The sequence below is a fragment of the Apiospora hydei genome, assembly GCF_038363865.1.
Source record: "Apiospora hydei strain CBS 114990 chromosome Unknown utg000008l_segment0_segment0, whole genome shotgun sequence".
NCBI lineage: Eukaryota > Fungi > Ascomycota > Sordariomycetes > Amphisphaeriales > Apiosporaceae > Apiospora > Apiospora hydei.
Genome location: NW_027117367.1, coordinates 2,124,608 through 2,141,399, shown reverse-complemented (window position 1 = coordinate 2,141,399; position 16,792 = coordinate 2,124,608). Strand labels below are relative to the sequence as shown.

Here is a 16,792-nt window from a genome sequence, read left to right as displayed (position 1 = left end):
GCACGCGCATTTTGGTGCCCACTACAGTACGGACAATGACATGACACCGAAATAACCAACTCGACCAATTCAAAAACGACCACAAAATCGGTTTCCTTTTACTGGTATATACATATATATACACCTAAGTAGGTACGTAGTTCTGGTGCTTGAGCTTGTCAGTCTGGAATCTTGTCAAGCACTCCTGCTTAGTAGCAGAGCCAGTATGTCTTGACGTGAACTAGCGACTCCGCCAACGAGCGTCCGTGATTCCCCGTCCGCTTTTCCTGATGTCATCCAGGGCCATACCGATGAACCAGGGTAATAGTCGGTACACTACCACAGTAGTCATGATGTCTACCTGTTATAGAGCCGTGTGGTCTATCCAAAGAACTGCTCAATTGGAGCGCCGGCGTGCCGCTTGTGACGTAGCACTGCCCTCTGAAAAATGCCACCGACGAATTGATGTTTTCTTTTCCTTCTCGAGAGCGGCGTGCCGCGCACTCGGTGGCGGAGACCCGACATTGGATTCGCCATCTATATTTCTTCGGCTTGGGAGTCTACTTACCAGGCGCAATTTGCCACTATCCCGTTGCGGCGTTCCTTGCATGAGGAGGTATAGTAACCTGCTGGCCACCCACATGTCGGGCGGTAGGGGGATCTTGCCGAAGCCGTCGTGAGATGCGACTCTAAGCGAACCTATACTGCGACCGTTGCATGCTGTATCGTACATACATACATACATATACATACGTAGCCAGGCTTCCTCAGAGTCCACCAGGCGATGTCACGATGCAAGTCTTCATCATCGTGATATACGGTGGGTTCTTTGTGGGTGGGAGCACTTGGTCCTTCCCGAGTGGTGGTTCCGCCTTGGCACTAGGGCTGCTTGTCGGCGTAAAGACGGCGTTGTCATCCACTAGCCTGCGGGAAAATATACAATTGGGATGAGGCTCTTGGAGCCGGGCCACTGCAAGGTCAGCTGAAAGCGGCCAATAAAAGCAAGCAAAGTGCATGGTTTCCGGGAGAGGGGGCGGCAAGGTTGCGTTTCGACTTTGGTGCAATCCGCTGTCGCGCGGTGCCGGGCGACTGGGCCAGGAGGGCTATCCACCACGATCATGATGGACATTTCACAGTTGTAGTTTCAGTATACCACCGGAGTGCTATACTCCATTGGTGAGCCCATGCAGGACAAGCACCAGCACTGAGGCGCATTCCTTTCTTTCTGCGGTCTCTAGTCAAATGGAATGTGCGTGATTCGTTTCGTTGCCTCCAAATACCGCGGTAAACGGCATATTCACCCGTACATATCGGAGATGGCCCCGATCGCCTCCGCATGTCCCACCCGAAATCCATGTTGCGGCATACCCGATGATCAGTAAACGCTGACATTTGATTACAGCCGACGTATTCCAGGAGGCTCCGGCGCCTCAGCGCCTGTGGTGTATATGTACGTGTGTGGTAAAAGTTGCCGAGATGCTTACTTGAAACGAAATATAACCCACAAGGCATGGGATAGAAATTTACCAGGAGGCGGATATACATGTGTGCACGGGCATGCTATTTGGGGATAGAGCATGCACAATGCGGTATCTGGCGCCCTTCCCACGCCCTGGGAGTCTCGTGTGGCCAGAACCCTTCATTCGTCCGGCGTGTTGATATTAGCTGTCGTGATGACCAATCACATGTGAATTGCCGAAGCTGTACGCTGTGTGTTGCTTCGATGCGGCGGCCGATTGATGGCCTGTCGCCACTCCGGCTTCGCGAGGCGGGGTTCTAGAAGCCTGCAGCGCCAGAAGCAAGCAATATGTAGGAGACGCCTTGGTATTGTCGCTGCTGCTGCTGCTGACTGCAGTGGTCGAGCGAGGAGAAAGCCGATACACAAGATGCCTGAAGGAGACAATATGGACGGTGCCCGACAGCATGGGGTGGAGGAAGGGTTCAGTTGGTTGCCCCCGCTCGTAGACAGAAGTACTGGGTACGTACGACGCGCTCCGGTTACGATGCACCTTGCACTTTAGAGGCTCAGACGTTAAGACCCAGTCGCCCAGGGGCCCCCAGTTCATGCATGCTTTTGGGTGGTGGACCCCCACACTCACGAGGGAGGGTCAGCTTCACAAGCTCAAGTTGGGAAAGGAAAAAGAGAGAAAAAACCTGCTTGTATTCCGTTTGAACCAGCTTTCGAACGGGGCATCTGCGACCTTGCGATTCCCACTGCAATCACTGCTGATAATGGCCTTTTGGAAGATGGGAATACGTAAATCCCAAGCGCAGCTTCAGATAGTGTAGGTACATGTAGTGTGGGCATGCCAGAGAGCGTCTGTCTGCCGACTCTCGAAACACTTGACACCTATGCCCCTCACAAGCTATTGATTGAACCTACTGTCGGGAAGTAGACGACGAGTCAAGACCGTTTCCTTCGGCCGACGGCCGACCGGTACGCAATACCCATCTCCCACAGGAATGGCTTTAAAAAAGTAATAAGCGCGGTAAGTAGTACGAAATTACCCAAAACAGGAGCCCGGCCAGCCCTCAGTCACTTACAATACCCTGCGCACAGGGATTTGGGGGTGGGGGCTTGCATACATCTCACTTTCAATCATGATCAAGAATTCAGAGCTTTGCTTCCCGGCTCAACTGGGGACAACGTGAACTGCGAGAATATCTCTCCGGCTGCTACGTCGTACCCAGCGAGACGCCCGCCGGGTGCAACAACAGTCCTGCTCGGAATGGAAGCTAGATAATATACACCACCCAGGCTAGCTCTCCCAATAGTCGTAGGGCCAACGGAACGGTCTGACGGCGAAGAGGAGGAGGATATAAGTATGCAGCAATAGCATCTTTTTGGCAGGCGTGAAGTCAAGTAGCTCCGCGCCGGCGTGGGTAGCGAAACCTCGTGCTATAAGCCTCTAACTAACTAGATTGGTAAGTTGCTCGATCCTTCACGCTGACAAGCCAATCGCAAGCCCGTGAAATCAAATCGAAACTCAGGGCAGAAAGCATCTATCGACCATTGGAAGCTGAATAAAAACCTCCTGATTCACATGTCAGGAAGCTCTTGTTTGCGTGCAATGCCCTCGCGCCAGTTTTGGTAACCTGGGACGCCCGAAGGACTATTTGGAAACCACCAAGCTTTCCCCTCCCTTGCCCCCAGCCCGCCTAGACATTCGCGGTGAGCCGAGTCAAACGTGCATGCTTTCCCACCATATGGCGATGGCCCAGCACTCGAGTCACGGCCGGTTCCGTTGAAGATCTAGACTTATTCAGTCACGTCCTTGACAGCTCCATAGGCAAAATGCCTTACGCCGAGACGGTCGCGTTTGGCGAAGAATTGAAACTTTGGACTCAATTGGCCTCTTGCCATCAAAGCGACCCACGACAAACTAGGATGACTGTTCCCAAGCTGAGCAACCCAGATCTATCAAGTATGAGATCTACATGTATGTAGTCCGCCCGTCAGTCCATTGTTGCTGCCCTCAACCGCCATGCCAACATCGAATGAGACAGCCGTCCTAAAGAGCCGGTGTCTTTCTTACCCACTGAAACGATGTAGATGCATAGTAGCACACGCACCACCCAAGAATTGTGGCCAACTTAAGTCTGCACTTCCTTGTAGTGTAAGATGCACTTTTGTTGAATCCCTGGGCCGGTGGGCCAAGAAAGTGCAATGTCCCAGGATTCTTGCCTTTTTTGCATCAATCACGCCCGCTTCTCTGGGAAAGTTGTACGTAAGCTGGCACGTCCTGGCAGCCTGGAGAAGAAGGGTTCGTTCATCAGCTCTGACCAATTCCCCAGACTCCGGCCTGCTCCAGAGTGGCTCTATTCGTAAGACGTTTGAGCATGCACTGCGGCCCTGCCTGTCTGTTGACCATCGAGAGCTACGATCGGCTTTCTGGGTCCCTCATTTCACTTGGGACCAGATTCCCCCTTGCCCCAGACCAATTGCCCCCACACGCGATGAAATGCCCTGTCTGTCTGTCTGTCCGTCCGTCCGTCCTTGCAAGGCAAATGGTCCATAGGGTCCAAATCCGTGGAAATCCGTGCGACGGGCAATTGACGAGGTAGACAAGTCTCCCGGAGCATGGCCGTTTCAATACCTTCACCTGCAGTCCCGTTTTGCCATGCGCCCGAAACGCCCTTTCGAGCTCAGGTCGCAGTAACGAGCAGCAGGCCAGAGACAGGAATCTAGACCGCCATGGCCCGGCCGGGAATCCAGAGTTGTCCGAAGGGCATTTTCCCTCATGCGGCCCTTGATTAAACGAGAAGAACTAAAAGGCCGGCTCATCCTGGTGTGCTCACGGAGTCCATTGCCATTTCCAGTCATGTTTCTTTTTGGGGGAGGGGGTCATCGCGCACCACCTGAGCAGGGCCAATGGTGGTCCATTGTTGCAACAAGCCGTGGCGCGGGCGTGGGCGCGGGCGTGGGCGTGGGCGGTTTACCAGCCAACAAACGTAGTGAACTCGTCAGCCCAGTAGTCCGACGCGGGGGTCCCTATCCGCCCATCATCCATCGTCCATCGTCCATCAATCATATTCTCTTCCTCACGCGACCGTACGGTTTCGCCCCCTCACATTCGATGCTGAATTACATATGTACGTGAAGTGATCGCCAAATCCCTTGCGCGCGCGGGGGTCGAGCCGGTTCGCTCGCTTGCTAAATACTTATGGGCGAGGTCATGTTGGTTCAATCGCGGGAGGCGGAAAGGCGAGTGGCAGTCATCTGAGATGCCGCAGAAACCGCTTCGAGTATAGCGAGGAATAAGCCTCCCCAGCCAAGTCGATCTGGGAGAGCAGCTCGCGGGAGGTCCTGTGCGTATGGGCGGGTGTGGGTGGGTGTTTCGCAAGTGCTACCCTTATGTGTGTGTGTGTGTATGTGTGTGTGTATGCTGCTGATCATTTATCCAAGCAGATTGGCCAAGGTCGGATTCGTACCGTTGGGGTGCATCGCTTCGGGGAGTCCAGGTACGGTTCCCGAGACAGCAGATAAAAGACAAAGGAGAGACGGCCATTCTTTATAAGAACGGGGGCCCTGCTCTTTGTCCCTTTGTTTTCATTGTCTAATGCCAATGCGAAACCAGTGGCTATCTGATCTGGTATCACCTAACATGGGAGTAATTACGCTGCAGCATCAATAAGGCAGGTGACACTTGGATCGACCAACATGCTTATGGGGGCCGAGATCCCGCTGCACACATATATCGTCCAATCAGCGACGGGTTTCAAGATGATGAAGATTCCAATCTCTATCACGCCAGGAGCGAGCAATGATAGAACCAGGCCAGCCAACTGCTGCTGCTGCTGCTGGCCCGGCTCCGTTGACAGCAGCCCCTGCAGGACGAGGCTTATCTTCGCCCATCCAAACCCCCCGGATTGCGAAATGCTACTGCACGTAGGGGTTTGGCAACTAGGGCCTATCTTCACCGACAATGCTGTTGATACCAGAGCATGTCTCAACCGTACACAAACGGGTAAGATTTGCATACCCAAGTACGGCTCTCGCAGCAACGGACAAGCTATGATGCTATCAGAGCCGCGGATTACGTGCCTCCCTCAGTGATAGCATCGAATCCCTTATCTCTTGTGTGTTTTGTTATATGCGTGTGTCCGCGTAAATAGATAGATATCTTATCTGTGCTATGAACGTTGCTTTGTTTCAGGCCCTCTGTATCTGGATGATAAGTAGTCGGCGTGTTCTTATAATCCCCCAAGTTTGGAGTCTCCATTCGAACCTCTGCTTCCGATTTGGCAAATGGCCACGCAACCTCCCAGTATTACAGATGCCTTCTAGACGAACAGCCCCGGGACCACGAGCAAACCGACGATGAGAAACTCCCCCTTTGAGTGTATTGTGGCAATGGCCCGCCCTCATTGTGACGATGGCCGAGTTGAAAGATCGAATGCGGCTTCCAGGTCGTCGTTGGCCTATCCGCCTTTGTCCCGCCACCATTGTCCACGACTATACCTTTGTCGAAGCACCTGGCATGCGTAGGAGGAAACGTGGGAGGCAACTGGGGGATGGCATATGTCTTTCCACTCTACTCCCGTGGGACGCGATCTTTCATGATGGATCAACCATGTACCAGTGATATACTACGTCACGTTGGTAAGACATATCGGCCATGTCCACAACGCACATAAACTTCTTCGGCCTCAGGCGGTCTTGCACCCAGGGGATTCTTGGCACTGGCCTCATACTACTACTTTCGGCGTCGTTGTCGCCAAGCGTCTTCGTCCGGGCTGCTGATGGCGACAACAAGATCGATCATGGGCTTACAAGTCCTCCACCGCCGTCGCCAGGGGTATCGACATCCGAGGTCCTCGAGATCGGCCCGCCGCCTACCAAGCACGAGAAAAGTACCGTTACCCGGACCGTCACTCTTACTATGGCCTACAAGCCAACACTAGCCCCCGGCGACTCGACATACACCCTGTTAGGATGTTATGGTCATACTGGTTTTGAAGGCGTACACCCCTTTGGGAAAGAGAAGGACTATGCGAGCCCGCCCTCGCTGGATGCGAAGAACGTCTCGGTTGCTGCGTGTCTAGACGGGTGCGCCAAGTTGCCGTCTCCTAACAAGACGGCAGGTCAGTTCGCGTATGTTGGGCTCAAGAATGGAAGGTATGTATATATGGCATCGATATGGAAGATGGAAAGACAAAACGATACATTTAGCTCATACTAATACTGACATGTTACATAGTGAATGCTACTGTGCAGTAAACCTCTCCCCTGAGGCTACCCAACTATCAGGTGACAACTGCACCTCTGCCTGTCCAGGTAGCCCCAGGCTCTCATGTGGAGGAAAAGATGCTATCGCAATATACAGTCTCGCATCTGGACTTCAGAAATCATCATCAACTGATAAGGACAAGCTCTCATCATCATCAACGACGACTCGACCACCCCCGAAGTCAGAGAGCCTGACCACCGCACCTATTAAGACACCCCAGGTCGGAATAGGAACCCACTCGCCATCGTCCGCGTCAGCGGGTTCCCACCCACTCTTCGACGGCCAAAAGAACGGCGGCGGCGACGCACCCCCTGCCCCGGCATCGACCACGACGGTGGTCGCGATCTCGGGCTCCATGTCCGGCGCCATCCTCCTCGGCGCGATCTTCTTCTTCTGTTTCCGCGCGTATAAGAAACGGCGCGTCGAGCAAGACGCCCGCGTCGCCGCCATGGTGATCGCGCGCAAGACGGGTCAGAAAGCCGACGACGACGACGACAAGGGCCACTATTACGAGCGGAGCCCCAGCCGCGGCCGCCGGAGGACGAGAGAGTACCACCGCCCACCGAGCCTGATCGTCGGCGGTGACACATTTCGCGAGGACAGGGACGTCCGGCTCACGACGGACGGGGCGCTGGTCCCCACGACGCCGGCTCTCGAGAGCGGAGGCAAGGACCCTGCCGGCTTCTACCATCACACCAACAATAATATCATGATGGGTGATGAGCAGCAGCAGCAGCAACACCCCCAACGAGACAGCCTCTTCTCCGTCCTGCTGGGCCAAGTCTCCGTGCCTATCGGCCCGCGCACCCCGCCCGCGCACCCCGCCCGTCATCGGCTTGAGCTCCGCAGTGCAATGGCGACGAACCGCCGACATGGCGGCGGCAGCGGCGCACTCCGTGCCAGTGAGTCCCCTGACCAAGCCGCCGGACAACGTCGCGGTGCTCCCAGGCAGCCTGGGCGAGCGAGCCTGGCACCGTCGCCGCATCTCGACGCCGTACGCCCCGCCGCCGACAGTACCGCTGCCGCCCACGCCACCGAACAAGAAGCAGCGGCTCGCCGCCGCTATCGGGGGCTAAGACGAGGAGGGACCGACAGATCAGACCGCCAGCCGCCGCAGCGTCCGCCGCGTCGCGAAAGCGCCGCCACGTTCGAGGCCGCTCCCAGAACGCCGGGGGCGACTTCTTCGATACCCGAAAGTTATCGAGACAAGATGCTCGAGTACGACGGCGACGACGAAGAGGGCGGGGTGAAACCCGTGCCACCGCTGAAAACAAGAATGTCGCAACAACCACCCAACAACAACCATGGCATGGTGGGAGGTATGGTCTACTTGGACCACCACGAGGAGGCAGCCGACCATACCGAGTCTACCGCCCATCACGCCCGGCAAGGAGTTCGAGCTCGACTCGCCGTATTGGAGATCGCTGGTCGGCGTGAGGCGGAATACTGATGGCGATGATGACAGGAGCCCAAGAAGTGCAACAACGGTTGGGACGAGCATTTTGATGGAAAGCCCGACATTGCCTTGGGAGACTGATCCCACGCGGAGAACAGCAGAACATGAGAGGCGGCAGTGAGTGGGAGAGGCTCATGAAGGGCAGAATTTATTTTGTGTATACTTAGTATGGAGTCGTATGAATGTACAGCGCTTGATTATATGAATGTATCCTTCGATGGATGTGACATTTGCCGCGAACAAACAGCGAATGAGGCACTCGAGCAAACCCATAGATATTGCATATCAAACCACACAATGTCAATTGGGCGACACCCAATGCCCGCTTCAAGAATTCAACCCCCTCTCTCTCGAGCAATCAAGGCAAGTATAGCCGACCTAGCAGTTGGGAGGCAGTGATGCTACGTGATTGTACATTGGACACGGATGCAAGAATGTACAACTCAGGTTGGCACGAGCAAGAGAAAAGTTGGGCGGTGGAACATCACGATTCATATCAGACGATGCACCAGTAAACGGTTTGTTTTCGCTGGCGGGTCTCCGTCACGCCAGACGGTGATGCGATCTGTGTATATACACATGTATTGCCTGGAAGTTTGCGTACCAAGCCCCAAATGACGACGCCCAATGACTCCATGAACTACGGCGGAAAAGCCAGAGTGAACCTATCCCTTTCCATTTCCATCGTTGTGATCATCTCTTTTGTACCTAACGATAACTAGGGCAAAGGCGATTGTGGTGCAATCGTTTCGGTCTGATATGCAAATCATGGAGTAGGATGCTCAGGATGCGAGACACAAGCAATGGCCGCACACCCGTCCATCGACTTCCTATTCTCCATACATAGCGTCGGCTGCCCACTCAGAAACGGGTCATAATTGTCGCGCTTAAGCCGCACCAGGGTTGGGGTTCATCTTGCGCTTGCCACCACTGTCGAAATATCAGTATGCAAATTTTCTAGAGGGTTACGGACCAAGGGTATACGTACGTGAGGGTGACGTTCACGAAACGACGAGTGTACACGAGTCTCTTCTTCGCGCGACCCTTAGGAGTCTCTGTAATTATTGGTCAGTACCACGTCAAAGAGCACCCATCTAGGGAGAAATGATAGCCTGGCCAGCCAGCAGAATCTCGACCACGGTATAGAGCACGATCTTGACTGCCGGAAAGCAGCAGATTGCGATGTAAGAGCAAATAAGACATGGAAACTTAACATCCCTCTGTACACCATGGTACCAGGGGATTAAGTCCAGCCCGTTTTGCCAAACGACAATTTTGCGACCTTCCGACACTCATTGCAGTGTTCGCTCCAGTATCACCGCACCTCGAGGCCTTGTCACTCTCTTAGCATGCTCAAATGAGGATGCCATCAAGGGTGCAAGTCTAAAGGCGTCGGATTCTTGAACTGGCTGGTGTTGGCGGAGGTAGGTTGCAACTAACTCTTCTTCTCTTGCTTCTCGACCTGTTGGAAAGTTGTATTAGTACCGCGCCATTATGATGTGCCGTAACCCAAGTCGACTGATGATCCCCATTGACGGCGAACGGGAAGAAGCGCTGCTGTCATTTGATGTCGAGATTAATTTGTTGAAGTGGGTGGCGAATTTTGGACCATTCTGCTGGAAATTTTTACCAGCTTGGCTTCGATCGCCCCGGCGAGATACCGTCAAAAGATTCGCAGCACTTCTTCCGTCGGTCGATACAGGCAATCATCGTCGTCGCAGGGGTCCTCGGTAGGGATGGAATTTTCATACCTTAGGGGTCTGGAGGCGCACAAAATGTTAGCAACAAAATTCGAGCATCAGGAATTTCGCCATTAAGACGGCGTTCTTCGATTTGTACTTACCTGAGACTTGACCTTACCGGCACGAGCGAGGGATCCGTGAACCTTACCCATCTTGGCGACTTGTGATGGATGTCTGTTGTTGTTGATTGAGTGTTTCGTGGGTTGTGGGAGGGAAAATAGATAAGTCGATTGAGAATGTGAGTGGGCAAATGCCTTCAGTGGGGTTTCGACTCGGTGGTGTGCGGAGGGAATGGAAGCGTCAGAGCCCCAAAAGAATCACCTGACCCTAATGCTTTTGACGGGTATTTGCACTAATTGCATTCTAGTGCGGCTATAAGCTTATCGATTACCACCGGGGCAGTTACTCTACTAAGCGATGGGTGGACTTCGGAAGCATGCTTGCAGCAGGCAATTAGTGCATCCAGACGGCGCATTATTTGTTTGCGTGTCTCATTCTACGATTAAGCCGTTGAAGATAGAATTCCCGAGGCCGACACGAAGACATAATGAATCGAATCGCCAGGACCAACCGCTGAGTATGCGCCTGAATATGCCACGGTACTGGCGTTCTACCTTGGTGCTGAGCACGAACACAACTCTCTTATCACCTATCCATTTTCCACAACACTCCAAATTACGACTGCCCTGGGTGCTGGGCCCTGGCCATCCATTTACCCATTTACTGCCAGCTACATAAGCTCTACGCTGGGGCCTGATTATCACCATGTCCAACCCTTGCTTCCCAACAACAAAAACATCTTGCCATGATTCAACTGGAAGTGAAACTGAGCCTTGATCGCGCTACAAGATGGTGTAGAGCACAAGCCGGGCATTCGGCGTCCAAGGACCTATCTGAGTTCGCTTGTAAAGACAGGGCAACATACTGCCCGGTAGGTAAAGTGAAGCATCCACCGGACCTCGGGATACGCTATCCCCTTTTGGGCTATGATGGATGGCCCCATGATACGCATCCAGCATCATCGAGTCTCATTGATCCGCGGCGGGTCGCACCCCGACAACCAACCTCGTTTTCTGTGTTTATCAAGCAGATCATATAGAAATTCTGCTTTCTCTCTGCTTGAAATATTGATCATCAATTAAACCATCACCCACCTCGTATCTGGTATATTGAGGCATATCGTAGCACTGCCATCTTGCCCCAATCGTAGTAGGCCGAGGACTCCAATCCACCCTCGCCAACCATGAAACTCTCACGCGGACTCCCGCTTATCTCCTGCGTCGCCTTCGGCGCCGCCGCTACAAAGCCGGCCTACATCTTCAGCAACCCGCCGGAATCAGAACGGGCTGGCTACAAGATTCCGACTCCCTACGAGTCCGCCGTGCAGGGCCGACGGCTGCTGGCGCTAACCACGCTCGGCACCTTGGCCACCGTCTTCCCGGACGACTCGTCCTCCAAGAAGAGCGATGATGTATCCTCCCAGGAGAACCGGCCGGCCGGCATGGGCGGCATGCCTCACGGTCTCATGGAGTACGTAGCCGACTGCGAGGACGAGGGCAACCCCACCATGCTGGCCATTAATGTCGAGACCTCGTTCAAGAACGCGCGCGCTGGCTCGAATATCAGCCTCGCCATGCAATGGGCCCCACCTTACCCGCCCAACAAGCGCATAAAGTCGTACTACCCTTCGTTCCTGGACTACTTCCTGGGAGGCTCAGAGGAGGACGATAACAGCAAGGAGAAAGTGCCTTACTCGGCCGCCAATCTCCCGCGCTTCTCCGTCCTGGGCTACATAGAGAACGTCGAGCCGGAGAAGACGGCCGACATGGCCGCCTGCTTCGTCGAGGCGCACCCCGACGCCAAGTACTGGCTGCCTGGCAACCGGATCCACGAGTCCGAGTTCGTGCGCCTGGTGGTCCAGCAGGTCTACTGGATTGGCGGGTTCGGCGATCGTGCCTACATCGGCTGGCTGCCGGTCAACGACTGGAAGAACATTACGAGGAAGGAGATCGAGGAGATCAAACTGCCTGGTGAGAAGAAGGGCTGGGATGAATGGAGCATCCGGGACTGGGTCGAACTCTGAACGACCATCATCGTAGTGCAACTGCGGGCTCTTCCCATGGCCTGATATATTTGTATATAGTTGCGAGAAAAGCTAGTATTGACCAAGAGTATTAACGGACAGTTACAACACCCCGGAATTCATTGGCAAGCTCTTTACATCTAAATAGTCGAATACTTGTGAATAGAGATTCCCACCCAGCTGGACAGTTAGTGCCAGGAGACCAGGCGATCAGTCAGATAGCTGCGAACACATGGCATATCCAATCTCAAGTTTGGATTCAGTGACCTTCGCCGTAAGGTCATACGAATCCATGAAATCGAAATTGTAGAAACCGAAAGTTCTTTGCGTGGTAGTGACCAGATTGTGGGGGAGGACCATGGATTGTGGAGGGATGACAACTTCACACAACTGCCATTGGTCGTCGGGAATTAATCCCCCACAATGCGGAGAGCCGACGGCTGGAAGCGGTGACTTTCCGACGAGTCAAGCTAGCATTCTTCCTTGTTTGTATTATCATGATTATTGCGATGAGGTCTTGACTCGTCAAAGTTAGGATCCAGCAGGTACAGCAATCTCCTGGAGGGGAGCTAACAATGTATGCAAGGCACTTATATCCTACGAAGACGTCGCGAGAGATGCATATAGTGTCGAAGAACTCGTCTTTGGAACAACTTATAATGCAGACTTGCTTGTATTACATCGAGATGCAATCCCCCGTCCATGTGCGGAGTAAGGTGACGACAGTATATAGCTGATGTTGTGCTCCATATCACGACCCCAGCAAGTCTCCCGATGTATGTTCGCAGCCCCACGCAGTCGGCTTACAAGCCCGACATTGTTGGAACTGCCGAGGATCAAGACCACCTCAGAGTGCAATACCGGGAACTACCCCGATGAGGAACTGCATGCGCCTGTGATGTGCATGAGAGGTGTTCAGAACAGGGAATATAAAACGTGATAATTCCCTCTCAGGGCGCCGAATGCCATTACTGCCTCTATAATTTCCTTACGATATAGCCAGATATGTTGTCCCGTTTGGCTTTGTTTGCCACATGGCAGACCCTGGCCGTAGCCGCAAGTCACAGCAAGCCATGGGATGTTTCGGACTGTTCCCAGTTCGCTGGGTCGGTCAAGTCGACCCTGGGCAGTGAGAGCAGGATCCTGAATGCGACCTACTACCCAAATGGCGAACTGAATATCACCAACGTTTCGAACGCGAAGTCGCTGTGCCGGATCTTCGGTGAGACTGACTACGCCAACAACAATACAATCGTCTTCCAGCTGTGGCTACCGGCCTCCACGGACTACAGCAGCCGGTTTCTGGCAGTCGGTATGTATGCGTGGAGCATTGATCCGTTTCTTATCAAGTCGACTACATATGTAAGTCTGAATAAATACTGATACAACCACACAGGCAATGGCGGCATGGCCGGTACCATTGACGAGGCTGCCCTGATGAAAAACGTCAATGAGGGCTATGCAGTCGCAGGAGGCGATGGAGGCCACAGGGCTTCGGACAACAACGGCGGCAGTGGAAAACCTGGGGTCTATCTGCCTTACATGCATGACCACGCGCAAGTCCAAGCGTGGATACACAACTCCATCGCACAATTTACGCCTGTGACAAGGTCCTTGGCTGAACAGTTCTACGGCAAGCCTGCGAACCACAGCTACTATGCCGGCTGCTCAACCGGTGGTGCACAAGGATTCGCATTGGCACAATACCACCCTGAGCTCTTCGACGGAATCATCGCGGGCTGCCCAGGCAACTGGTATTCGCACCTCGCTCTTTCATTCCTGTGGAACTCCCAGAAGACTCAGGTAAGACGTCATCGAGTGCTAGGAAACGGTCTGCAAGATTGATGGAAGGATTACACGGCTAACAGGAAACGGACAGGGTTCATCTCATTTACCTCAGAGTACCTTAGATCTGATTACCAAGTCGGCGCTTGCCCAGTGCGATGCTATCGACGGGGTCGAGGATGGCGTCATCGAGAACCCGCTGCTTTGCGACTTTGATATCAACTCATTGGCTTGTGGTGCCTCTGCTGAGGATCCCACCAATTGCCTGACTGAAGCGCAGCTTGCAGCTGCCAAGGATATTTACACAGGGCCGGTTGACTCACGCACCAAGACGAGCCTGTACCCAGGGTTTTCCGTAGGCAGTGAGACGGAATGGGCGATGCAAGAAGGGGAACTGGCCAGTGCCTTCACAATCCCAATACTGCAAAATATGGTGTTTAACAATCTGACCTATGATTCTGGAAACTTCAATTGGGGCAGTGACGTCGACCTTCTCGACGAGAGGGTGGGGACCTTCATTGACGAGATCAGCCCAGACCTTTCGGCCTTCCAGAAAGCAGGAGGCAAGATGATCGTGATGCAGTCATGGGCTGATCCCTACAACGCCGCGCTCTGGCCGATTCAGCATCTGAAGCAACTTGAGGAAGCTGCTGGGGGCAATGTGGGTGACTGGTTTAGATTGTTTATGGTTCCCGGTAAGTACAGACCTAAGTACTTTCCCATATCAATTGGAGTTCATCCAGTTGGGCAAAACAATTTGATTACTGACATCCGAGGTCATTGATGATAGGTGGTGGCCATTGCGGCTCGGCCTCGAATTACCCCCAGGTTCCTGCCAATTGGCATTCTCTCGAGGCAATGACCGAATGGGTTGAGAGCAAGGCACTGCCGGAGGAGATGACTAGCAGCGACCCGGCAGACAAGAGCTCCAGGACGAGGAAGCTATGCCCGTGGCCCAAGACTGCCAACTATACTGGTGGAAACACCGACGAATGGACCTCGTACGAGTGTGTGAGCGCTTGAGTCCTGCTGGCCGGCTGGTGCCTGCCTTGACCTGATAGCTTGACACATCGAACTTCGAGTTTGAGGCAGGTCGGGTTGGCACCTACTTATCTAAGTACATGTATGTATGCACACTGTTGCCATGTGGGTGTGCACCTGCTTCTCGCCCTCCTTCCCTCTATGTCAACGAAACGCATGCAACCAGACCAAACATGGCGACTTCCGCAGCGCATGCCTCCGACCGTAGTTAGCTTTTTGGTGAGCTGTTGCACTGCATGGAAGTCTCGGCCGTTTCTGAAGGAGGGGAGGGAGGCCTATAAATACCTTCTGGAATCCGGTCTTGTTCAAGTCCTCATCAATCCCAACTTGAACATCTTCTCTGAACTTCATTCTTTCAATATCGTCTTCACCCAATTCCATTCTTCAAGCATCATCACCAGTCTTTTCGAAGCAGCATCGCATACCACATCCACACAACCCGGGCACAAACACACTGCCCATCATGCTGTCCACGAGCACTCTCGGGGCCATCATGGCCGCCCTCATTGCAACCACTGCCAATGCAGCACCTGTCGCGAGTGAGACTACAATCACCGATACAGCCCCGGCACCAACTTCGCCCAGCTTCGGTCTCGGTGCCATCCGCATCGCTCCCGAGGATACTTCCCCAAGTCTCTGCACCCAATGCTGCGGGAAGCCGAACTTCTGGTCCCTCACTGACTCGGCTTGGGCTTCCCAGCCTCCCGCAAAGGCTGCAGACTGCGATAGTCTATTGCAACTTTTGCAGAATGACAATCGAACCGACACAGGCCCATCACCATTCATCTCCCCAGGTGCCATATTCAGTTACAAGAGTTGCCACGTCACCCTCAAACCCGTGGGCTCAACAGGCAATCCCTACACCTTGCACCGCAAGAACGATGTAGCACCCCTCCTACGGCAAGCAATCCAAGTGTCCCGGCAATACGGCGGCGAAATGAAAGCCAGGGGACATATTGCTTGCGACGTTGGCAACACAGGGCTCAGAGAACCACTTGACTTTGAGGTCAAGGGGCCCAGTGCCGCCCCGATGTCAACCTCGCCTAGCTTCGGTCTCGACTATCGCTCCGATCCTCCAGCAGATTCTGCTTCAGACATATGCACTCGATGCTGTAGTTCCATAGCTTTCAATTGGACCGACGACCCGGAATGGAATAGGACGGCTGCCGCATTTGTCGAAGATTGCATGGAACTGCGAGGCTCACTGAAAGAGAAGAATAGTACCAAGCAATACGTACCACGGGGGTCAGGGTGGTGGGAATATTCCGACCAGGGTGATTGTCGCGTGACCATCACCGTCAAGGAGCCTGCAAACAGCACCGCCTATATGAACACGCACCATGATATAGCACATCTCCTAGATGACGCTATTACTTTGTTTGCAGATGCTCATGGACGGGTGAAAGCCAGGGGGACATTCCATTGCAAATCATACGCGGAAAAGATCGGCTTCGAGGTCAGATTGTGATTTGCAAGGGTAACAGGGGGTTTTCTGGTCATTGGTCTCGTCTTCAGTACACTCGTCGCGGGGGTTTGGGGAATTGGTTTTCATGAGTCACCTTCAGTACACTCGTCGCGTTAGTTAAGTATCTATAATACACTACACCTTGATGCAAACAGCAAACAACGGTTTGATGATTGCGACGGCACGCTGGACGTCGGCATCTTTGGTGAATGTTGATTGTAAGTAACAATTCAGGCAGAGGGAGTAAGTAGTAGCAAGCAGCAAGCTAGCGATGAGATGACGCCGTTGGGAATCGACTTGGCGGATGCACGGACCACGCGAGTCCTTTCATCCGAGCGTGGGAGTGGACGCGAATGCGAACCCCGGATCCATTCGCTTGGAAGGGTTGAAGGGTCAGTCGGGTTCAGGGTCCCGCATCCAGACTCATCACGCTTTGGTAAATCGTCAGCAGCAGCAACTAGCACTTTTCATCGCTGCCAGCGACGAGGACGAAATCGCCAGCCCAGAAGA

General features: G+C 53.7%; 5 protein-coding genes across 5 annotated transcripts; 4 read left to right on the top strand and 1 right to left on the bottom strand.

The window, feature by feature from the left end:
- Nucleotides 1–6,098: 6,098 nt before the first annotated feature.
- PG997_011233 (uncharacterized protein) lies at nt 6,099–8,160 on the top strand (the record flags this gene model as incomplete). Its single annotated transcript, XM_066815548.1, has 2 exons — nt 6,099–6,598; nt 6,681–8,160. The coding sequence occupies 2 exons, from the start codon at nt 6,099–6,101 to the stop codon at nt 8,158–8,160; spliced, it is 1,980 nt and encodes a 659-aa protein (XP_066664838.1).
- Nucleotides 8,161–9,053: 893 nt separating this feature from the next.
- Nucleotides 9,054–10,060, bottom strand: PG997_011232 (40S ribosomal protein eS30; the record flags this gene model as incomplete). The annotated part of the gene is made up of 5 exons (XM_066815547.1): nt 9,054–9,096; nt 9,155–9,221; nt 9,607–9,628; nt 9,918–9,926; nt 10,010–10,060. 5 exons carry the CDS (start codon nt 10,058–10,060, stop codon nt 9,054–9,056), a joined length of 192 nt encoding a protein of 63 aa, XP_066664837.1.
- A 1,091-nt stretch (nt 10,061–11,151) lies between these two features.
- On the top strand, nt 11,152–11,991 carry PG997_011231 (FMN-binding split barrel-related protein; the record flags this gene model as incomplete). Its single annotated transcript, XM_066815546.1, has 1 exon — nt 11,152–11,991. The coding sequence occupies one exon, from the start codon at nt 11,152–11,154 to the stop codon at nt 11,989–11,991; it is 840 nt and encodes a 279-aa protein (XP_066664836.1).
- A 1,005-nt stretch (nt 11,992–12,996) lies between these two features.
- PG997_011230 (tannase and feruloyl esterase) lies at nt 12,997–14,799 on the top strand (the record flags this gene model as incomplete). Its single annotated transcript, XM_066815545.1, has 4 exons — nt 12,997–13,303; nt 13,388–13,794; nt 13,871–14,471; nt 14,567–14,799. 4 exons carry the CDS (start codon nt 12,997–12,999, stop codon nt 14,797–14,799), a joined length of 1,548 nt encoding a protein of 515 aa, XP_066664835.1.
- A 481-nt stretch (nt 14,800–15,280) lies between these two features.
- Nucleotides 15,281–16,285, top strand: PG997_011229 (uncharacterized protein; the record flags this gene model as incomplete). Its single annotated transcript, XM_066815544.1, has 1 exon — nt 15,281–16,285. One exon carries the CDS (start codon nt 15,281–15,283, stop codon nt 16,283–16,285), a length of 1,005 nt encoding a protein of 334 aa, XP_066664834.1.
- Between the last annotated feature and the right edge of the window lie 507 nt (nt 16,286–16,792).